This window comes from Homalodisca vitripennis, chromosome 5, assembly GCF_021130785.1.
Source record: "Homalodisca vitripennis isolate AUS2020 chromosome 5, UT_GWSS_2.1, whole genome shotgun sequence".
Taxonomy (NCBI): domain Eukaryota; kingdom Metazoa; phylum Arthropoda; class Insecta; order Hemiptera; family Cicadellidae; genus Homalodisca; species Homalodisca vitripennis.
This window is the reverse complement of record NC_060211.1, coordinates 172,696,375-172,721,608: the sequence shown is the minus strand read 5'-3', so window position 1 is coordinate 172,721,608 and position 25,234 is coordinate 172,696,375. Positions and strand designations below refer to the sequence as shown.

Here is a 25,234-nt window from a genome sequence, read left to right as displayed (position 1 = left end):
CCCTCCCGGGTAGTATCACGTAATAGTCCAGTTTTTATGTATGAAAAAACATACTATAAAATCAAAATAGGGCTTTACATTGCTACAAACTGCTGTAAATTGAAGATTGGAAAAAATCGAGTACTAACACCTATAGCGTTAAACACTCTGGACATTTCGCTCACATATAAGCATTCAGTACCGTAAGTAACTCGAAAGAGTTTTGAAACATCCGTGATGACTATTGTGATAAGTTTTAATACTCCCTGGACACCCAATCGATACAAATTCTGCCCTAATTCGCAATACTTGGCTCAAATGTTATCAATCCGCAAAGAACTGTCTTTTTATACAAGTTTGACAGAGGTGACACGAATGTCATATGGAACTACAATCATGTCAATGTTGCTTGGAAAACGCACCTGTGTCTTCGCCGAGTTACTGACTGTACATATACAAGTATCCGGTTATACTCTGAACAAATCAATTCGCTATGTTAAAAACGCTTCATATAAACCACTAATTTAGTTCATTTACATAAACATTGTACAAGTAATTGCGTTTCATTAATGAAACATCTCGATCTCAATGAATATTTGTAATTTATATTTATGTTTAAATATTACATCACACTTATATCCAAATCGTGTTTTAAAGTAGCAGTGATGACCCCCAGTACAGTATTAAACTACAATATAAGCGTATAAAACACTATACGACTCAATACAGGGTTTTGTGATGCTAATCATCAGGTACAATAAACAGTAAGGTCCCAGTTGCCATAAAGCGGGATCTAAGGTTAACCCTGTCCTGCCAGAGTCAGCATCGTTAAATTACATCAGACACATACGCGGTGTAATGTTGCTATCTTTTGAGTTTATTTAGGCTCTATTATTTTTAATGAGTGTCACGGTTAGTAGGACATTATTTTGTAAATAACTCGGTATAAAATAAATCGCTGTTAGTTCTATGGTCCGCCGCAGGGCTGCGCCACGACCACAGCGTGTAATGAAGTGTCGTGCCGAGTGACAGCGCTAGTATCGCGATCGCCTCCATCTTCACTCTGTCATAGTGATCAGCGCTCCTCTTGCATAGCGGACTACAGTTGCAATCCTAGTGAGCCGACCTGAACAGAGACATCAACTCATCACTAGCTACGTCATCGACGGAGAGAGATGATAGGTTCACTTCAACTAAATGTTTAAGTTGTTTGAACGTATTTCCTTCTAAGTTTTTTCCTCAAAATTAGCTGAAGGGTTTCATGTAACACGCAACTAATAAATAGCTAAACATTGGAAAGGACAACAAGAAATCGTGTCTTAACTTTATACTTTAATTGTTCTTAAAACTAAGTTTTAATTAATTTTTATCGTCCAACCACATCGGATTCCTGAATGTTTTTGGGGTTCATTATATATATTAGTTTAGGACTTTCCTGGTCCTGATCGCCTTATCGGGTTAACAGCTCAATAACAACATCAAAGGAAAGTAATAACATGAACTGTGTGTTCTACTGGATATCTGGGAAATTTAATATCGGGATTAGTTTTATTAAGTAAAGTTGAAACATAAATTACGAATATCACTTGGTAAATATCACCGACGGCGCTTACAATGTTTGGTGAGATACCATAGAGTCTATTGCGGCGCTGAAATATAAGGTAAACAAGTTGGGTTGGTTCGAAATTTACTCTTTGAAAATAAACGAGTGATGATACTAAAATAAATTAAAATCATCTCTGAAAACTTGTAATGGGATATCAAAGCAACTAAATTGAAACTACAGGGAATGTTCATATTTCGTGCTTTATTGGATTCTGGAGCGGAATCCGAGTGATGGTGACATAATATTGTGGAATATTGGGAAGATACTGGTGGGAGGTTTTGAGGTAAATTACCTTTGATAGGAGGTGAGGAAGTGTTGTATAAGTCAATAACACATATTGCATGATCTCTGGTGTTATGTAATTGAATGTGTTAGGTATATTTTACGTTAAACATTACACGTAATACACACCTCCGCCTTGTATCCAATCGCGTAGATTGCCCAGTTTATTATTTACATGACTGTCTAATTGCACTTTGAATAGTTATAATACATTTTAAGTAACAGTTAAAATTAAATGTGTTTACTGGCCATTTGACCCCGCTATTATATTACTTGTTTAACCCTGTAACAGATGTATGATCATACGGTTGTGTTCTCGCACAAAATGTAAACTTTATAATTCGATAATTTGGGCGGATACGGGTTAAATGAGTCGTGTAAAACAAATATAAATGTAGTAATGCTACATATGCCATGCCTTGACATTTATTGCCAAAATAAAATAGTTTTTTCCCAAAAATATATCTTGAAATAAAATTGATCTTGGGGGGGGTGGGGGGGGGGGGGGGTGGGGGGGGGGGGGGGTGGGGGGGGGGGGGGGTGGGGGGGGGGGGGGGTGGGGGGGGGGGGGGGTGGGGGGGGGGAACCAGAGTCACCAGCGCCGCATAAATTTTTATTTTTATCCCTGAGCCAAATGTTATCGCATAAGATCAATTAAAATTAATATAAATGACCTTAAAAATATCACTGGTAAAATATGGTTTACTTTCTTAGATATGTCAATGCTTTTTTTTATAAAATTCTTGGATTAGTCCTGTTAAGTTCTTGTATGTGTTACAGTGGATGGGTTGTCCTTGGGAAACCAAAGTCTGACGGTACCAAAGCTTACACAGAGACAGGATTCCAAGGCCATTTGACGAAGGTGCAAATTTGGGGCAGAGCTCTTGATGTGACAAATGAAATACAGAAACAGGTATTGCTGTGGTTAACTCTGTAATAAATAAAATAATTACAATAAATGTTTAGAGAAATGTACTGTACTTAAATTTAATTTTTTGGTTGTTGGTGGTTTTGAGAACTAAATTATTTTTCAGCGAACCCCAATGTTATTTTTAAATGTTACATCATAAATTTGTGAAATCATAATTTACTTTTACATCATCAATTTGTAAAATCATAATTTACTTTTATGTCATCATTTTTGTAAAATCATAATTTGACTTTTTACGTCATTAATTTGTAAAATCATAATTGACTTTTACATCATAAATTTGTAAAACCTTAACTTAGTTTGAAAGTGAGACAAGCTAATCTTTTACAGGTACGAGACTGCAGGACAGAGCCAGTACTCTACCAAGGTCTGGTCTTGACTTGGGCTGGTTATGACAACATCCAGGGTGGAGTAGAGCGTAGAGTGCCTTCGCACTGCAGCCAACACTCTTGTCCGAGCGGATACACAGGCCCACAGTGTGACCAACTCCAAGTTGACAAGGTAATTTAAACACCATTGCCAACATTGCAAAGGGAAATTTTGTTTATTAAGAGAAAGCGATCTTAGTAATTATATATTTTGCAGATTCCTCCACAAGTGGAACATTGCCCAGGAGATCTGTGGGTGATTGCGAAGAATGGCACAGCCGTGGTGACATGGGATGAGCCACAGTTCAGTGACAATGTGGGTATCGCTCGGGTGGAGGAGAAGAGCGGACATAGGCCCGGACAAACGTTGTTGTGGGGCACGTACCACATCGCTTACGTAGCATATGACCAGGCAGGCAACTCTGCTACTACATGTTCCTTCAAGGTTTATCTGCTTTGTAAGTGTTTGGTTTCATTTATGCTTACAACGTAATTGAAAGTTTCTTGCACTATTAGAACTTTTTATATTTTATTCTAGCAATTCTTTAACCCTGCACGGGGCAAAAACCCAATATCAGGTGAATTAGTTGTATTCTAATTTACATCTTTAAAATATGTTCAAAACGTATCAGTGATGATAATGATAGAAAAAGAAATATCCAATTTACTTGAATAATAAACTTTTAGATCATTTTTATGTTCCGTTACGTATCTATACATTTTGTTATCTTGGAACTATTTCTTACATTTTTACATGCTGTACCAACTGAGCTCACTACGACGGATATTTATGTTATAGGCATAATATTCCAAATATAATACACTTAATATTTATAAGGAAAATGTTGAATGTTCCAGAGTATCTATTAAAATCTTCAAATTATTTTACTTACACTGTAAAATTACAAATAAACAATATTTTTTTAAAGTTTATATAATTTTGCATTAAATAGTTTATAACTATTGTGTATAAACTGTTGTGTATTTAGTACATAATTATATGGCAAAACTGTTCTATGTCAGTTTTATAAAAATGATCAAATCCAAAATTACGTGGGTAAAAACTGTCATTAAAGTTTGTTTATTTTATTCCATATTTTTAGCTCATTACTAAAAGACATCAAATTTTCTATACTAAACTCATGTATCATGTTAAATTACTTTAGAAATCATTATCTAACATAAAAAATGTCTTTTCCGTTCGAAAAGTTGGAGAGACTTATATGTACTAAATATGAAGTCAGTTATAAAATATTTTCGCTAAAGTAATCTAATTTCAGGCTTAAACTATTGCAAATATTTTTCCTGATCACTAACGAAAAGTGTGGTTGTAGCCGAGTTCTGTCCACCTTTGGCCGACCCTGTCGGAGGGTTCCAGCAGTGCAAGGACTGGGGCTCCGGAGGCCAGTTCAAGGTCTGTGAGATCCAATGTAACTCCGGCCTCAAGTTCTCGCAACCAGTGCCTAAGTTCTACACCTGTGGCGCTGAAGGCTTCTGGAGACCTACAGAGAACCCGGCTCTACCTTTGGTCTACCCTGCATGCTCAGGTTAGCTAACATTACATATGAGGCTTATATTTAGCATTTTTTTTTTTTTATTTTCATTTAAACTAAGCATTTGTTTCTAGCTACCTATCCAATGCTTCGAGTTATTAACATTAACATTAACATTGATCCCATGTCGTACAGTGGCCAAGCCAGCACAGAGGGTGTTCAAGGTCAGCATGCTGTTCCCGACGTCGGTACTGTGTAACGAGGCAGGTCAGGGCGTGCTGAGACAGAAGGTGCGCACGGCCATCAATGCTCTCAACCGAGACTGGAACTACTGCTCATACTCTCTGGAAGGTTGGTGCACTTCTTTTGAGTTACATACTGATCGGTAGTATCTCGAGGGATGATGTGGGAGACATTATTGTCAGCCCGTTCAACTATTAATCCAATGAAAAATGCCTTTATTAACAAACAGTTTTTCATAAACTATAATGCAATTTTTATATTTTATGACTGTAATAATATTTTATGACCTTTGTTTGTTTTGCAGTTAATTTTTTAACCGCAATCTACAATGTTGACTAGTGTTTAATTATACTGATACGAGATGAACTTAAATAAAGTATTACAAATAACAAATATTATTTATTTGAATAATACAAAGGATGATTTCAATAAATTTGCTATAAGAACCAAATCAAGCGTACAATAGCATTAAGATAATTAATTATGTTACCTTACACTGCTTCCTTTGTTTAATAATACAATGAAACGTACTACCAATGATGTTTGGTTACGTACTTAGTCCTTTCTGGTACATTTTGAATTGACGTTCACGAACGTCATTACTATTAAGAAGGACTTATTCTCTTCAAAGGGGTAAAATTTTTTTTCCCTTTCTCAAGATTAAATGTAAACATATCTGAATGATTACATCAGAACAATCTATTATAACTAACACCAATATATAATTTAAAGTACTTAACCTCACTTATGTGTATGTGGTGTACCGCAGGAACCCGAGAGTGCAAAGATCTCGACATCGAAGTGAAGTGCGACCACCGATCCCGACCTGTCAGGGACTTGACAGAAAGCAACGCTTACTCTCTCACAGCGGAGATGCCAGTAAAACAGGTAACTTGAGCCAACAACCATCCACCTAACTGCCTGTGTCATCTCACCTGTTTTTTCTCACAGGATGGCCATTCTTTGATGAGATCAAATGTTCTATGTAGCTACAGTAGTTGTTTTTGTGTGTGTCACTGTTTAAACGCATGACGGGTTAATGAATACAAGTTAGTCAAAAAGGACTTTATTATTATGAAATCAGCGGTTTGTTAAATGCTGAAATCTTAAACTGGTTGGCCTCATTGTATACTTCTGGGGTCCGCAAAATGCCCTTGAGGTTTAAGTGCATTGTAATAGGCCACCCCTTAAAAGAAGAAGAAACCTGTTGACAGGATCTTTACCATCTTTCGAGTGAAATCTACAATAAAAGCTGTTGAAAAGTTTGTTGTGACAATAATGTACAGGGAGCTCGTTTTTCAACAATGATTATTCATTTCAACATCGTATTACACTGACTGAACTCAGTACTACATTTCAAATAGTGCTTTGAGAGAAATGAAACCTCTATCAATTTCTGTCAGTTATCTTGATAGAGTTCTATATGTTTTCAATGTTGTCAAGTCCTTTTTGCCTCATTCTGTATTAAAAAGAGCGTATTTACATAAAAATTAATTATTCAGATATTTTATCTGTAATTGATCCAGATGTTGGTAACTACAGCTGTAGAAAATCCTAATCGTGTCCATTAATCCTATTGTTTATGCAATTTTGTCTTGTTGCAAAAAATCTTTGAAATATTTTACAAATATATATTTGTAGTATGAGTGCTAAAAATGGTTATTTGGTTTTATTTTAAATCGGGGGTTTTAGTGAATTTATGATTAGTGTTTACACTCTCAGCTACAAGGCTGGTAAATATTTTAACAACATCTAACAAATTAATAAATAAAAAAACAACAATGAATAAATGCTGTTAGTATCACTAAAAGCTGTTGTTTAAATATTAACATGAAAACAATTGCATTTGATTTTTTCAAGTACAGATAGTATTTTTAACTTTTCAATAAATTTATGTTCCTAATTTTTTTGGATGTTGGAACAATACACAATACAATACACAATTCTGTAATTTTTCATTATTTTTTATAAAAAAATGGAATATTTTTTTTATTAGTAGGGAAGTTGCTTGTTTCAAATGGTTTTCTTAAAGGTAATAAGAATACTTTACAACCAGAATATTACATAATTAGTGCAAAGCAGGCAACATAACATCACTGAAGAACATGCCTTACATGATAACCTCCCTTTCTTACATTCAAAAGCACTAGAGAAACAGTTAAAATTTTTGAAATGATGTAGCTGGTCTTGTTTTCTTATGGGTATATGGATCACATGAGTATTATCCACCAGTTACGCACTTTTTATCTGTCTGCGTTTTCTAATTTTTACTCTATGTAGTTATGATTTTCAAAACATAAATCATATAAACCAAACAATAAAGGATTAATATTAATCATTTTTTTTGGTATGCAATCTTTTTTACAGGGTGTTCAGTAAAAGTTCCCAATACTTTGAGATTTTGTTCGACATATAAAAATGAGCAAAAAAGTTCATATGAAGGTATGTTCTAAAACCTTTAGTTTTCGGTCTAGCTGTCTGTATATGTTTTTTTATAAAAATAATTATATCTCTTGAACCAGTTTAGATAAATTTATGAAACTTGAGAATTTTATTAACCTTTAGTGACAGATTTATTTGAAAAAGGTACCGTTGGAATTGGTATAAAAATTACTAAATAGTTGGTATCTTACGCATATTTTATAACTGTACCATTTTAAATTTTTTTTATTTGACTTTAACAATTTTAAACAGACGCCAATTTGAAACGGATCAAAGGATTTTGTTATTATTTTATTTTTAAAAAGGTGTACCGAAGGCTAATACAATTCCAACGTTTCATAACTTTAACTTAACTGGTTATAAAAATATATATTTTTTAATAAAAAACACATACAGACAGATAGACAGAAAACTAAAGGTTTTAGGACTTACCTTTGGCTCATTTTTTGTGTAGAAAATATCCCAAAGTTTTGGAACACTTTTACTGAATATAAGCCTTTCCAGGGCCAAAATTCATTTTTTAAAGCGCAATCCAATGCACATCACGATCACTTATTCACAAGTGCACTCATTCTCAAATGATTGTATTGGTAAAAAAACGAACTTGTAATTTGTGTTTTCACCCTCTGTCTGTGTGCACCCTGTAGTAGTGTAGTGTGTAGAACAGTAGTAGTGTAGCTGTGTGTTGTAGTTGAGTTGTCTGTGTTCTGTAGGGTGACACGTCAAGCCAGTGACACTTACGCTGTCCAGATCTCTTTCCCTGCCGTCAAGTAAGTCTCTTTCTGTTGTGTTGCCAAGTGGTGTCGGGTGCTTTGTTTCTCTGTCATTTGTTTTCGTGTGATTGCCATTTCACTTGTCACACTCTTATTTTCTCCAATTTACTTACTGTATACATAGAATTAATGAAAGTACTATAATGGTTTACAAGCTATAATGTTGGTTTTCAATATATCTATTTTGGGATTATTTGAGCCATACAAGTGACTTTTACGAGAACGTTTGTCTTTATGTACAGGCTATGAGTTGAGTAAAGAAACTGGAAATGGATTATTTAAGCCATACTAAGTGATTCTTATGAAAATGTTTGTCTTTATGTACAGGCTATGATTTGAATAAAGAAACTGGAAATGAATAAGAGGAGAAATAGTAAGAGAGAACTATTTTTCTCCTTAAAACATCAAGCTGAATAAAAACAATCATACCCACTCTGGAATTTATCAAAAACGTTTTTAACTCTTTCACCAGTGTGCCAAAGGGTAGCCGAATAATTTCAGTATTGGCCGTTTGGTCCTGTATGACCTTACTCGCCTTTGGCAGACTCCAGAAAAGATATTCTGCCAGACCCATCATATCCCACCACTGTGCTATTCGTCGACACCGTCCCTTCATATAGATGTGTAGGGGGCCTGCCTGGGCCCTCTGAAGGCCCGGGCCCTGGTAAAATTGTCTGAAAAAAACCGGTCTGAGTACAGGCCTAGCAATCTTCATAGGCTAGTACGTACATAGGCTGAGAATTAACGTTTGTACTGATGTATTGTGACATCAGTGAACTGTTACTAGCCAAATGTGCACTCAGGTATTGCTGTCACAATGCACAACATATGCCACGCACACTCGCAGAGTGTTCAAGTAGACATATGATTAGATTAGTACTCCCAATTTTGAGGATTTCAAAACTGTCAGAACTCTTTCTGTCCGTTTCAGTGCAACTCGAGGAAAACAAAACACTTTTTTTGGAATGGCTAATATACAGACTGTATTAACAATTGAATTGAAATGTACAACAGCTGAGAATAACGAAACATCATTTTTTCAGCCACGCACATATGCAGAGTTGCTTCTAATTCTGTACATCTCTGTATCAGTTTCTTTACTCACCTCTGTCTGTGCATGTGTGTAGTAAGCATCAACTATGATCAAACAAACCAATCAACTTTAGTTTTGTATACGGATGCGCTTAGTAAATACTATCTAGGCATTTATCGTTTTATACAATATTTCATTTAAAAAGATTTTTTTGTAAAATATTAAAATCTTTTCCGAGTAGTTATTAAATTCGAGTTATAATCTCATAGTTTACATTCCATTACATGCTTATCAAAATGTGTCGGGTAAACATATTTTTGTATCAAGCCTAAAAAACTAGATTTAATTTTGCTGATTTTCAGCCGTCTGAGAAGGGTAAAAGGGAGAAAGCTTGTACTGAATGTAGGTATCGTTTATTTATTATGGACAGGCATTTGTTGTAAATGCAATCTCCTGGTTGACTTATCTCTATGCACTTCTGACACTACTGGTCTTTTGATGCAGGAGGAATACTTATTTGCATTTTTATAATATTAACAAATTTAAGCAAAACTGTTATACATCATATATTATTTTAAAGAGTTCTCTTTCTTATAATTTTCAAAATACACAATCAATTTAATTACTATGCAAATATTGTCTTGTATCTGCTGCCTTAGTAGAATAGAATGAACAATTTAATGGTTAAACTGTTAAAACAGCATAGCAATAATGTCCTCCATAAAAGTTAGTTATGGTAAGTTGAAAAATCTCCATTAATTGCATAGGATAAAAGCTAGTGGCAATCGGAAGGAATTGGAACTAACACCTTTTAATGGAATGATGTACAAAACGTTTTGTATTTTACGCCTAGGTAGAAAAACAAGGACTACATTACTGCAAATAGATGATCTCAAAGCAAATTAAATAAAAATAAAATATTAAAAAATGGTAGCACAAAGCAAAACAGGGAAATCAGATTTAATTACCAGGCACTCCGACAAGGCAATTGGAGAAAAAACATATAATCATGTTCCAACATGACAATACAATCTCTACCTCAGATGGAGGAACAACCTTAAATTTGCAATCCAATGTAACAATTAAAATAATGTAACATTTGATTCTAATGTTATAACTTGCATATTGTAACATTTATGTAAAATTACGAATAAAAAACAGATCTAATTGAAATGCTCTTGCAGTGATCCTGTGGTGAACCTCAATTCCAACCAGAGGTCAACAGTACAACGGCTGCTAGAACAGCTGATCCTAGAAGAGGACCAACTGGACGTCCATGACATCCTGCCCAATACTGTCCCAGATCCAGCATCTCTCACGCTCACCTCCGACTACGCCTGTCCCACTGGCCAGGTGGTTGTCGCTCCTGACTGTGGTAAGTTTCAGAGGCTTTTCCATACCGCAGAACTTTTTCCAATGTGAATTGTATATTATATTTGATGATTTTTATGTTTGATTTGCAGTGCCGTGTGCTGTCGGTAGTTACTACGACAAAGACAGTATGTCCTGCAAGCCCTGCACAGTAGGAACCTACCAGTCAGAGTCAGGCCAACTGCAATGTTCCGTGTGTCCTGCAATCGCAGGCAGACAGGGTGTCACCATCGGTCCTGGAGCTCGCAGCGCTTCCGATTGTAAAGGTTAGTTATTTAACCCTTTCAGGACAACGGAAATTTTTGTTTTTTTCTGGTACATACTTTTTAAGTGACTACTTTTTTCCAAAGGGTGTATTGAAGAAGAAGAATGTGATATACATATATTTTTTATCCTGTCATTTACAATATAATTGCCTACAATATAACATTATCTAATAATAATTTGATAGTGCACATTAAAAAAAAGTTTAACTTTAGTTTTGTTTTATTGTTTAACTTACATTAACAGACATTAAAACAAATATTGGACTACAAATAGTCTGCATTGTCTTCTTGAACAACGAACTTTGTGAACTATAAATAGCCCGTCATCCTTAAAGAGTTAAAATTTGCAAATATTTTTTTAATATAACCTTTTTATATTCATGGAATTAACACTGTTACATTTCTGTGTAGAACGGTGCCCTGCTGGCAAGTTTTATGATGAAGAGGCAGGTCTATGTCGTAGCTGTGGGCATGGGTTCTACCAGCCCAGCGAAGGCAGCTTCAAGTGTCTGCTCTGCGGTCTCGGCAAGACTACTCGTACTTCAGAGGCTGTATCACAAGAGGTAGTGTAAAGTTCATTCATAACCTTCCACTATGAGTCTATTTGGATCTCTTTTACCTCATAACATTGAGGAAATACTGTACCGTACTAATGATGTACTGTGTGTGCTACAGGAATGTAGAGACGAATGCGGATCTGGTATGCAGCTGGCGCTGGAAGGTCAGTGTGAACCGTGTCCCAGAGGCTCGTATCGCACGCAGGGAGTGGAGGCAGCATGTCAGCCCTGCCCAACAGGTCGTACCACACCCAAACTGGGAGCAGCCACTGTCGAGGAGTGCTCTTTGCCTGTCTGTGGTCCAGGTTAGGAGTTCATTCTTTAATAGCAGTATTTAAATTAGCCTCAGCTCAGCATATCCTTCCGAAAGAGAAAATAAATACTGTACTCAAACACAATATTTTGCAAAGCAAAATCAAAAATAAAATTGAATAATCTTACAGTTCCACTTCCTTAGTTTCAATTAACATATTGAAATTTCATACAAGACTGGATATGTTATTTGGGTTGTATTCTCCAAATACTGTCAATCAACTTGCAGAATCGTAAGATCTTAGGTTTTTAACCTAACATCTTCAACTCTTCCAGTTCACACCATTCCTCAAGGCTAGGCCAAAATATTTTGAGAAGATAATAAATTGTGTAAGTACCCAATATAATGCACTACCCGAATCCATGAAGAACCTCAGCTCTACAAAACTCAAGAAACAACTGCATGACTGGCTGATGGAACGACCACTTTACACACTGGAAGAATTCTTCACTACAACGAAAAACTCATAAGCAATGTAAAGCAAGACCAAGAAAAATACCTACTATGCAATTTTGACACCATTACATTTCTTAACGAAATTGTAAATAAAGCATTTTTGACTTTGACTTTGAAGTATAATGTTTTGACACAGTGTGAACTGGAAGACTTTGATGTCAGTTAAAAGTTATGTAATTACAAAATTTTTAATTGAAAATTTTTGATAGTTTGAACTTATCTTTTGATCTGATTTATAATCAAGAAGAATTTGAGTTTTTATATCGATCCTTTGAGCTATGAATAATTTAAATTCCACTTGCTTGGCCACATGATTACATCGTTTTTTATCTACAGGATCGTTCCTAAACACAAGTCTCAACAGCTGCATTGCCTGCAAGAAAGGAACATACCAACCTTCTGCCCAACAGACTCTCTGTCTGCCTTGTCCTCCCAACACCAGCACCAAGGGAACGTCCTCGGTAAGTTTGCTTATCATTTTAAACTTTGAATATTAAAGTGACAAAAAGAAATCTGAATATATATCTTTACTGAGCTGCACACATAGTAACTGTATGGAATATTAACACTGCCTTTATAATGTCTGCAGAAGAGCAAGTCTGACTGCTGGAACCCTTGTGAGATGAATGGTCCGGAGATGCACTGTGACCCCAACGCTTACTGTCTGCTTATACCCGAAACCAGTGACTTCAAGTGTGAATGTAAGCCTGGTTACAATGGAACGGGCAAGCTCTGCACAGGTAATGCCAACTGCTGTTCATAGTATTTCCAGAGAATTTCTTAATGTCTAAGATGGGAAGTTATTAGATTTTCATGATTGCATTGTCATTATACAAAATACAAATCAAATATTATTTTTTTTCAGTTGCTTCATTATATGTGGTTGATCTATGCTACTTGCAATCATTTCATCCTCTATGAAAAGTGAACATTTCATCAAAATAGCCTTGATAACATTAAATTATTGTATTTTAAATTTTTGTAAATATGTACCATGATTTAAATTGAGTTCAAAAATATTTAAAATTGTTAAAATATAGAAAAATATCTAAGATTGACTTACTTGAATATTTTATAAAGATCACATGATCTATGTGGATATTATGATAGACTCAATAGCATCTTACATTTTTGGTTTTGGCCAAAATCATACTTAAATTTTGATAATTTTTGTAACATAGAGATTTGTGCAAAAAGTAGAGATGTTTTAGTAAAAATCATTATAGTGTCTTTTATAATTATCTAGGTACATTTCTTTGGCCACCCATCTTTTCCCATTTCTATAAATGGGAAATAACAATAAATTGAATATTTTCATTCGTATTTCCTCATATTGCACTTTAGCACCATGGTTTTGCTGTTCTAAGACACCAAATTGTAATGAGGAAAAATAATGTAATTGAACTTTTTCATTTTGCAAACATTAACAATCACCTAACATACTTCTTGATCACTTTTAATGTATTGATGGAATACATCATTGTGCTTTTTCAAACAATTTTATCCATTATAATTAACTGGTTTGATCTTTGTCTTTAAAAACACTCTCATCTTAAAAATTCCAGTAAATTTTTATTTATCAAAACCAATTTTCTCTTTTCAATGATTTAAAATTGGTAAAAATAATGTTAAACACACAACGGCTCATGACAACAACAAAGGACTTCATCAATCATAATCAGTTAATAAAACCAAACTAAATAAGTAGAAATATTAAAACTGTTGTGAAGTATGTAAAAGTAAAACATTGATTGTGACAGACGTGTGTGCCGGATACTGCGAGAACAAAGGCACATGTGTGAAGGACTCCCCGAGGCCAGCCGTCATGTCGCTGCGTCGGCTCCTTCATCGGTCCTCACTGCGAGGACAAATCTGAGTTTGCTTACATCGCTGGAGGCATCGCTGCCACTGTCATCTTCCTGATCATCATCGCTTTGTTTGTCTGGATGATTTGTGCCAGGTGAGTCTTTGTTCTATTGTACGTGCTGCTGGGTACGTGCTTATTATATTCATTGAAGTTTGTACATATCAATGATTATTTATATATGCCAGGTTAGCTTTAAAGCAGTGGCTGTCAAGTATTTATTCATCAACTATTTTTTCTATAGCAGATTCAAACAAAACTCTTGCTGTATAATTTTTAAAAACACTATACAAAACATTGAAGGAGGAGCTCTTCTTACTGGAAAAACTATTTTCTATAACAGAAAACTCACAATTGTCCATTAATTTCAATTTTCTCACACAAGGCCTTTTCGACATCTAAGATGCCATTGTCAGGTGTTAATCAACAATTTGAAAAAGTATAAAATTTTACAATTTAAAACGATTATCAACTGAATAAAGCTTAATACAAGATTGGAATAATTAAAAGTAAACTAAAACAAATATTGATATATGTATAAAAGTTTGGGTCAAAAAGAATTTAGTTATGTTTTAAAGGAAGGGTGAATTTTGAATCGGTCCAAAATCATTGTTTAGTATTTTATCTTAACGTTTTTTTATGTATAATGTTTCATAAGCATCGAGTTCTACTTGTTTATGGACTTCTTTTAATAATGTGAAGTTTTTAAAGGCGTGATTTGTTTCTAATGCATGTTTGGCAATAGCTGATTTTTTAGTTTGTCCTTATTTATAATATCTTTCATGTGAGTTTTATAATATATTGGACAATTGTGAGTTTTCTTTTATAGAAAATAATAGAAAACTATACAAAACGTTTTAAATTTTATATTTATTATAAAAGAAACTTTTTTTATATCTGCAGGACATCTTTTTAGGTTTTAAAAACAATTGGCTTGTGCTTATGCACAGAAAAGTTGTCTCCAATTTCTTATATTTTTTTGGAGTAAACATTTTTAACAAATATTTCCAATATAATGTTTTCAATATAAATATTAATGTAACCTTATCACGAATATAAGTATATTATATGGAAATAAATATTGTTTTGATTTATTTCTATAAAGTTGTTCATAAATTCTTTTACCATTTTCAACGTTAGTAAGAGACAGATAATGAAGAACAATTGAGTGTGGTAATGATAAATTATAAAATCAAACGTTATCACATAAATATTACTAATTAATTTTTTTAATTGCACTAATTTGAAGATAATACAACTTTTTTTATACTTTGTGAAATAGTACATCATGGTAGTTGACTTATTACGTTAGAAAACCTCCTGAGTTAAACTCTATTCAATTCAATTTACACCCAAAAATAATTTTATTCATACTGTAAATTAGGTCACATAAACAATTATCATGATTCATATGGTACTATAAAGGTTAAATATTTCACTAAACAATTTAACAATTTTTTTTCAGATCCGAACAAAGGAAAGAACCAAAGAAACTCGTTGCACAAACTCAGGACCACACTGGGTCGCAAGTGAACTTCTACTATGGCGCAGCTCCGTATGCTGAGTCAATAGCACCGTCGCATCACTCCACCTACGCTCACTACTACGATGACGAGGAGGATGGCTGGGAGATGCCTAACTTCTACAACGAAACTTACATGAAAGGTGTGACTTATGTTGTATGAAATAAAAATAAAAAAACTGTTATATCTTTTATACATTAATTTGGTATTGAAACAAAATGCAGTTTATTATACATTTTTAACTTTTAGTGATGTTTCTTACAGCTACAAGAAATAATCTTTCTTTAAGGGATTCTAGAATTTTTCATGTTATACATGTTCTTGAAGCAAAACTTATTGCTATTTCAGGCAAATCGATGTTCCACTCTTGACTGGGGGTTTTAGATGTTTGTTCAAAAAATTAATATACAATTTCATAAATAATACAATTTTATTACATACGCTACTTTAGCACATTATTTTGTTTTAAAGCAACAAAGTTTTTACGAAAATGTAATTGTTTGTATGTTGAAGTTGAAAGAGGTTTTTAAATTTATTCTTTACCCAGATCTAAATTATATACTCAGATTTCAAGTATTAAATGTATTTGCAGCCCAAATAACAACCACTACCATCTAAAAATACTGTTTTGAATATGATTATTATAATCTATAAAAAGAATATCAAATATTTAAAAGGTATTTCTCAAAACGGTTTTTCATTTACACAAGAAAATGTTAAGAGAAAACTTGTAATATTTTGTTGATACAATAAGTTGGTATTTGTTTCAGAGAGCTTACACAACGGAAAAATGAACAGTTTAGCAAGATCCAACGCTAGTATTTATGGCAACAAAGAGGAGCTTTACGATAGACTGAAACGCCATGCCTACCCAGGCAAGAAAGGTATGGAAACTGAAACTTGTCTTTACTTTCCCAATCACCTTTTGCTGATGAGTGTATGAGAAAGTTTTGCTATTAAGAAGAACTGAACATAAGCATCAATAATATATAGTTTTAATAATTTTTTGCAAATATTTCCTGTTGGATTGCTCTACGTAGCTTTAAACCCCATCATTAATATTTGTATAATATATAGGTGTCCATATTAAATTTACCATCACTATGTCTAAAAAACATTATTTTTGAGCAATCTATTAGTATTGTGTCATAGATCAGTAATAAAACCTTGGAATAATCAATCAATTTCCAACGTGGCTGTTATAATGTAATATTACACTCTTCTTTGTTAAAGTTTGTTATTCACAATGGAAAGTTTAAAAGGATAACAGGATTTCGGACATTTGCCATCTTTTTAGGTTATAAAAGGTATAACACTAATTTTATACCTTTTATAACCTATAACAATGGCCAATATCTGAAAGACTACTCACTTGTTTGTCTTTATATCCTTAGTATTCCATTTTTTATGCATATCAGTGATTTATTAACTACACTAAAATTTAAATTTCTGATCTTTGGACACAGTACTAGCAGAAAATTTTAACAACAACGTTCTTTGCTGTACGTCAAAACACAGCATTATTAAACTGGTAGTCTGTACCTTTTAAACAAGTGTATTAAAAAGAAAACTATCAAGTATTAAAAAGTTTTAATAAGTTATTTTATATTATGAATGTAATATAAAATAAAAGTTGACTCCATTTTCCATGAAATTTCAATTGGCCTGATGATTGTGGAATCTGTTATATTTAAAAACTCTTGATGATAATTCAAATGTTTCTGTTGTTGAAGTTGATTGATTGTACGTAACCTTACGATCTTGCTACGGTTGTGAATTGTGAGTTTCTCCGTTGACAGTATGGTTATTTCTAGTAAAAGTCACCTGAATTGGTCTGTTTTGTTCCAGATAAGAGCGACAGTGAGAGTGAAGGCCAGTAGGCGCGGCGGCTGTGCTGACATGATATTACATGAGTGTGCATGTATGAGTGAATGTTTGTGCGAATGTAACAGATGTGTGTTTTGTATATGAGTGACGAGTTCTTAGTGTCAGGAGTAGATCATAGCTTATTTATAACTGTTATAGTTAATCATATTTGCCAAAAATTTTGAATTGTTACAACGAGCTTTGCCATATTTATTTTGTACGTCTATGAAAGAGCAAAATTTGTTGTAACGATGAGAGGCAAGGTGCCAGTGTACATACGCTCAACTGTCGGTAGTCAGTCAGGGGACGCACCATTCCGCAACTTGAACACTAATCCCAGCATCACCGGAACACTGTTTCTGTATCGATCATTAACCGTACCAACATTACGTTGTTTACTAATTTCAAGAAAGCGTTGTTATAGTAGTTTTAAGTCCGTATAGCTAAGATATAATGTAAAAATGTAATTTAAAATGTTGTGTTACAGTTTTGTAATATTACCTAGCTCTAATCAGTCATAAGCTGTATGTTGTCCTCAACCAATATATGTATACAATAATATGTTGTATTTTTGTAATTTAATTATGAATTATATAGAAATATACATTTTTTAAACACTTGGTCTTGATTTAAAACCTTATACCTGTAGTAATGTTTTCAAATTGGAGTGGGCTCCAGGTTACAAAATGGCATTTGTTGTTCAGTAAAAAATAGCTAAAAAACTATTTCTCATTTGGAACACTGTAGAAACAAAAAAGACCTCTGCTTTTCAACTTAGTTTACACTGGTATATCTGACTCACTCATTTCTTTATCTACTTATTTTGCTGTGGGTTTACAAAAGAAATGCTGAAGACATTTTTCAGTGACTAAAAATTAAGGCAACAGCAAATTTGGGATGCTAATCACATTGGAGAAAATTTTAAATGTTAAAATCTATATATATAAATGCGAATGTTTGTTTGTATGTTCCGTTATAACTCTGGAACCAATGCACGAAACATCGTGAAATTTTGTACAGTGATTCTACACGTTCCTGGAAGTAACATAGGCATACATACTAGAGTAAATTTGGTCCAATTTAAATAGTTTATTTAATTAATTTTTTAATTATAAATCGTTGTTGATGTTAGAGTGTTTTATATTGAATCCGACAGACTGCGCTACGACTCAATACAAAGCGAACTGATACTTAACAGCTGTTAATACTTTCAGCTGAAGTTCATCAAAGAGGCAGAAACATTTGTTTACATTTAAAATTTAGAAAAATGTTTATTGTAAAGTGCTTGATCAGTAGTGTAATGCAGGTTGAATAGAAGACGTTATTGCCTAATTTTAAATTCAGATTGCACAAATGATCAATAATAATATATAAAAATGAATGTTTGTGTGTTTGTCCTTTATAGACTCAGAAACTATTGGACCGATCACTATGAAAATTTGTATTTATTTGTATTTTTTCTATGTAGAAGGTTTATATGCAATGCCCATTGATGTAACTCACCACCAGGCTGTACTGCAAGATATAAAAGTTATCAAAGCGCCTGCACATTATAAACTGCAATTACGACACAGTTAATTTAGGAAAATATTAAATAGCCAAACACTATTTGAAGGCAAAGAAATATATGGGCAAAGCTTAAGAGACGCGTGCGAAGCCGCGGGAAACAGCTAGTTTCTAATAAAGACAAAATAATTAAATAAAAGACAACATTGTCTTCAAAAGGTCACACTAATTGTGATTTGTAACAAAATAAATGCAATCATAATAAAAATCACAATTATGACACAAGAAACAAGAACTATTTTTGATAGAATCATAAATTTGTACTTTTTGAAGAAAGCAATCTAGAAACTATTTAAAACCAGCTTAGTAATAGTAAAATTATATTATGGATTGAAAAAAGTAATTTTTGTTCAAATGCTTTTTATTGAGAAACCTTTTGCTATTGTAATACAACTGTGAGATGTAAAACAGCAGTCTTTCCCGTTATCTTCTATCTCACATGCGGCTACAGAGCAAAGTATAATCTACTTTCTGGACAGCCGTTGTATATAAGCAAGAGTGAGTTAGATGGTGTTGGTCGTCACTCCATAGGATTTGGCTGAGTGTTAGTGAATATTTTGTACATTGGTCTTATCAGTAACCATAATGGCAATAAGAAAGTAGCAGAATAAATAACTTGGTAAATAAAACTGAATACAATATGTAAGGATTTTAACATGTGAGACTTTTATTCATAGAGTAAACAAAAATAAGAGTGGAAAGCTAATGTTGAAAAGTTGGTGACAGGATGAGATTTCAGCGCACTCTTGCATTTTGGTACCTTTGTATAAATAACTTTAGATACAAAAAAGCCCACTGGCTAACTGGGAGTTGGTTAATGGATCTGGATTAACAGTAATAAGCAAAAAAATAAAGTTACTTGATAAAATTCACTTTATTACAAAAAGTTAAAAGATATGTACAAACATAAAATAATATTAAACATTCTTTTCTTTTTTTTAAAATTATTTACACTAAACTTGCTTCTGCATGCAAGCTTTGGCACTCTGTGATGGGGAGGTTGTCTGGCGTCAGTTGCCTCAGTTCGGAGGGGAGAGGGTAGTGGTGAGGGGCAGGGTAGTGAGGGTCCAGCAGAGGGGAGGGTCCCCCCAGATAGTGAGGGTCCATGGACAACCCCTCAGGGTGAAATGGCACTGCGCGGTGATGGTTTGTAGTTGGTAGACCTGCTTGGTCCATACAAAACTCAGAGACTACGCCGTGTAAATCATCTCTCTGAAGGCGGCCTGAAAATAAATCATTATTAGCAAAATATTTCTTAAAAACTTTGATTAAATGTGTTCATTAAACAACTGATTTGACCACATGAACTGTTTCAATTTTAAAATTTATACATCATAATCATTAGAGCACCTTTTACATTATATCGTAGTGCATTGTAATAAACAAAATTATATTTCTTATCACAACTTATTTTTTAAGCATGCCTTTCCAGTATGATAACTGTTTAACCCTTTGAGTGCCAAGTGCTTTTGAGGAGGTGGCGCTGTTAGTATCAAGCATGTATGACCTTTTTCAGTGCGAAGCACTCACTATATTAGTATTTGTGTAGTTTTCCGCCAAATAATGAACACCTCTTTCCAAAATGAATATAACGAGATGATTTTTGTTTTACTATCAATATTTATTTGAATGGTAATACTTGTTAATATTTTTAAATATAAAAATGTTATTTTTTAAAATTTTGAAATAAAAAATTGACGTTTTATGATTTCAGTTTATTTGTATGCATCTTTTTTATTGCTCCTTATATCCACCAAACATACCAGGTTTCAAAAAAGTAAAATATCTATATGACTGAGTATTGATTTTTTTTATTTGGTACTTATGTAGTATTCCATAAAACAATTCACATTTCATTTTGTAAAAAAAAAAAAAATACAACACGATGATTTTTGATTTTTGTTTTATTATTTAGGGGGAAAGTAGGCTATAACTAATATTTATTTAAATTATAAAATCTAGTGAAATTTTTAAAATAAAAATAATACGATAAAAAATTTTACGTTTTTATATAGGTACAAAAATTGTAACACTATGATTTTCATTCATTTTTATCCACCATTTTTATTGTTCCCTCAGATTTCTTGAAATTTTGATCCAAAAGTGTTCATATTACTATTACTACTTTCATACCAATTGACTTTTTTTATTTTGTCCTATATGAAACACTTATAATATATAATGGATAATTCAAAAACTACAACAATGTAACAACTTGCATTAATTTATGAAATTTAATTGAAATAAATAAAAACATGTAGGCCTGTACAGACAGACAACTTAGCACTTTTATTCATTGATATTTTTATTGATAGAAGAAAATTTATTTTCTTGCATGGAAACAATATACAACTGCTACAAAAACAAAACAAAAACAAAAACAACATTTATGAAACTGCACAAGGATTGCAACTTACTGTCTAAAGTGGATACAAGAGAAACTATGAGCTGTTACTACAAGAGTTGTGAGTGCAGGTGAAGAGAAGAGCTTTTGAGTTGTGAAAATACTTAACTACTAAATCTAATTAAAATCTTTTCAATTGTGTTAACAACAGATGGACACATTACTAAAATCAATAGTTGTTTTATGAAACTGATTCCAAATTTCATAGTTAATCGGTTAATTACGATTAAAATATTTTAACAATTTGGATTGGCAAGGTTAAAATGAAGTGTATCAATGTTACAAGACCTCAGACTGATAAACATGAGGTATATAACATTGCGCCAGACTATATCAGTCTAGACATGACTGACAATTGGATGAAGTGTATCAATGTTACAAGACCTCAGACTGATAAACATGAGGTATATAACATTGCACCAGACTATATCAGTCTAGACATGACTGATAATTGGATGAAGTGTATCAATGTTACAAGACCTCAGACTGATAAACATGAGGTATATAACATTGCACCAGATTATATCAGTCTAGACATGACTGACAATTGGATGAAGACAAAGAAACTATGTAAGCTTAGTGAGCAGAGGGTGTACACGTACAAGAACAAAAGTAATAGATTTCCAAAAATCCAAGACCACTAGTCAAATGACAAATGACTAGACAAATGAGTGAAGCAAACTGGATTTGACCTGACATTTCTATTGCTGTGTCTCCTAGTTTACTATAGAATTCTTTTTGGAACCACCTGAAGTTTAGTCAACAAAAGCATTTTAAGGAATTCTTCATGGATCATTTAAGAGGCAAATTTACAAACCAAACCTTCAAGTAAATTTTCCTGGCTGTAAAATACGGTGGGTACTTTGTTTCATCTACATTATTTATAGAACTCTGTCCCAATTTTCAATAAATTGATAAAATTTTAATTTTTTAGATATTACAAAAAAGAGATTAATAAAAGCTTAGCTTTATTGAAGTTATATTAACATACAATACAGTCTAAAATTTAGTTTTTTATTTCTCCATATTGAAAAACACACTGTGAAATTCCAAAAAATCCATTTTAATTTTTAGGAGCTCTTTCGATGACAATGGCAATTACAAGAGAGTGCATGAAACTTTTTTAAAGAACAAATGGTTAAAACTGAATTGTAAATATTGTTATTGACAAAAATGTTTGTGGCATATTTTGTCATTTATTAATTTATAGAATGTTATTTATACATACTTGTATGAAAACAATGACTCACATAATGGAAACTGTGTTTGTTTGATAACAGTTTGTGTAATTTTGATTTGAATATGTTAATACAGAAGCAGATACACATTTTTACAGACACTTTTGGACTCTATGTTATACTTTTTTTAAACTCCTTATTTATATATTCTTTACGTTTTGAGGAGCACCAATGTTCTCAAGTTTTAGAGTTTTATCTTCTATTCATGTATGTGTCACAGTATCAGCTTCACTGCAGTCATATTGAGTAATTAATTCATCAATAATTTTTGTATACGCTAAATTAGTAACTATTTAGTAATAATTTGTAATGATCAATAAACATGATTTAAAAACTAACCAGATAGGGAAGGTGAAGGGCCTTGAGAGTTACTGCAGATTTTGGTGCTGTAGCCAGAGTCGTTGTTGTCTCTGTCCAGAGTAGGGCTGTACACAGCACTGCGACTTCGATACGGCAGCCGCTTGACCTCCGCCCAAGATTCCGGTCGCTCGCACTCCTCTCCGTCACTGGAGTCTGAACTGTCTCCCTCCCCTCCCTCAGCCCCACGCCGCCATTGCAGGGCCTGCACCGCGCGACACTATCTCATGCACAGACCTGCGCAGTTCGTGGCGCCTCCAATTTGGCACAGCACTGTTGTCTTTATCACATTTAGAAACCAGAGGGAGGTCTTTCTCGTCCGGTTCCCTCACTGCCAAACACTCTTCATTGTGGGGGGAAGCGTTACATTTTTCTCCCTTGTGACTGACAGATGATACGAGATCGGGACACTTTGTTTTGTTGTGACTCGAACCACGATACCTTTGCAGTCTCTCACTTGCAAACTGAGTCCTCCAAAATTTACCGACTTTGTCCACAGTAGCACCGGCAAAGTCTTGTCCGTTATCACTGTCGCGTTCCGAACACAGATCGTCCATACTTCGATGTTCCACTGGACCAGTTCTCCGCTCCTCTCGGAACTCTGTGGTGATCTCTGCTGGATTCTCGTTGAGTAGGGACTTGTCGTCGAGGAGGTCCAGACTTCTGGTTCGTGGCAGATACGATTCTCCACGTAGCCACTGGGTCAGATGCTGGTGTTGGCGTCTCAGCTGGGAAATTCTGACTTCAGTCTGTCGTTCCAAGTTTTGCACCTTTTTATCAATCCTCTTTTCTGCTGAACTGATATGTTTCTTGAGTTCTTCTTTGTCTCGCTCAAGACGAGCTTCCATGTGTTGAAAGAATGGTGCACAGTAACAAGTGTAACCCACACCAACAGGCCCCTGAAAATAAAATCATTTGTACAGAATGATTTTTATGAACATAGACATAATACACAGTTTTGAATTCCAAAACTGCTTAAATGGCTTTATGACGTAAAGGTGCTGGTAGGATAAACTTTATTAGGCAATATCAAAATAAGCAACAGTTATATGTGTTTTCACTGCTCCAAGAAACATCTTTAAAATTCTCCCAAAAATGTATTTCAATTTCCTTTAGCAGTTCGTTACTTTAGAATATCAAACATAGAATAAAGATGAGACAATACAATAAATTGTTTCTTCACTACTTTCATAATAGAATTATTAAGTCCCACCGTCAAATTGTCCAAGTGCATTTTATTGCAACAATATTTTTAAAATCTTGTAGCTTCCCTTCATGTATATGTGATTTTTAAATAAGAAGCCCAGTCCAAAGATGCTGCTTTGAAAATCAAAACACCAGCAGCTGTTTGTTATGTTTTAACCTTCCATGTGGGGGGGGGGGGGGGTGGGGGGGGGGGGGGGTGGGGGGGGGGGGGGGTGGGGGGGGGGGGGGGTGGGGGGGGGGGGGGGTGGGGGGGGGGGGGGGTGGGGACAACTTTATATGTATGCAAAATATCCCTAAATGTTGAAAGGTCATCATAATTGCCTATCAGAAAAGATTTCCCACTTCATATTCCATGCCTTCTCGCTGTAATCGCGATCCCTGAACATTTGAGTGTGTCTCCCAACAACGAAAACAGTGGACAAACTTGATATGGATGGCAACAATATCCCTAAATTTTGAAAGGTCATTATAATTGGCCTAACAGAAGGAAGATCCCCCACTTCATATTTCCATGCCTTCTAGCTATGTATCAATCCCTGAACATTTGGGCTACCAACAACGAAAACACGTGGATAACTTTATAATGGGATGGGCAACAATATCCCTTCGAAATTTCCATAAGCTCATTATAATAGATACCTAACAGAAGAAAGCCCTCACTTCATATTCCATGCATTTTAGCTGTATCAATCCCCTGAACATTGTGGGCTCCAACAACGAAACAAAGTGGATAACTCTTAATATTGGATGGGCAAAATATCCCTAAATTTTCCAAAAGATCAATTATTGGGGATAACCTAACAGAAGAAAGCCCCCACTTCATATTCCATGCCTTCTAGCTGTATCAATCCCGGAACATACCGTTGGCTCCAAGAACGCGGAAAACTAGTGGATCAAAACCTTTATATTGGATGGCAAAGTATCCCTGAGTTTCCTAAGGATCAATGTTGGGGATAAAAGAATCCCCCACATTCATGTCTTCATCGCTGTATCAATCCGGAACATCGTTGCTCCCACAGAGCGAAAACAGTGGACAACTTTACATGGATGGCAAAGTATCCCTGGAGTTTCCTAAGGTCAATGTTGGGGATTAAAGA

The 25,234-nt window shown here is 34.1% G+C and overlaps 1 protein-coding gene across 1 annotated transcript in view; it reads left to right on the top strand.

Annotated features, from left to right (window-relative positions):
- Positions 1-17,983, top strand: part of LOC124363730 (sushi, von Willebrand factor type A, EGF and pentraxin domain-containing protein 1-like) — a 43,750-nt gene extending 25,767 nt beyond the window's left edge. Inside the window, 17 exon segments of the mRNA XM_046818992.1 lie at positions 2,648-2,780; positions 3,129-3,299; positions 3,384-3,624; positions 4,501-4,713; positions 4,855-5,010; positions 5,672-5,786; positions 10,332-10,525; positions 10,614-10,787; positions 11,199-11,350; positions 11,463-11,649; positions 12,450-12,574; positions 12,703-12,853; positions 13,874-13,923; positions 13,925-14,073; positions 15,443-15,642; positions 16,271-16,384; positions 17,349-17,983. Coding sequence (XP_046674948.1) covers positions 2,648-2,780; positions 3,129-3,299; positions 3,384-3,624; positions 4,501-4,713; positions 4,855-5,010; positions 5,672-5,786; positions 10,332-10,525; positions 10,614-10,787; positions 11,199-11,350; positions 11,463-11,649; positions 12,450-12,574; positions 12,703-12,853; positions 13,874-13,923; positions 13,925-14,073; positions 15,443-15,642; positions 16,271-16,384; positions 17,349-17,380 — 2,557 coding nt within the window. The 3' untranslated portion in view covers positions 17,381-17,983.
- The last annotated feature ends 7,251 nt before the right edge of the window (positions 17,984-25,234 follow it).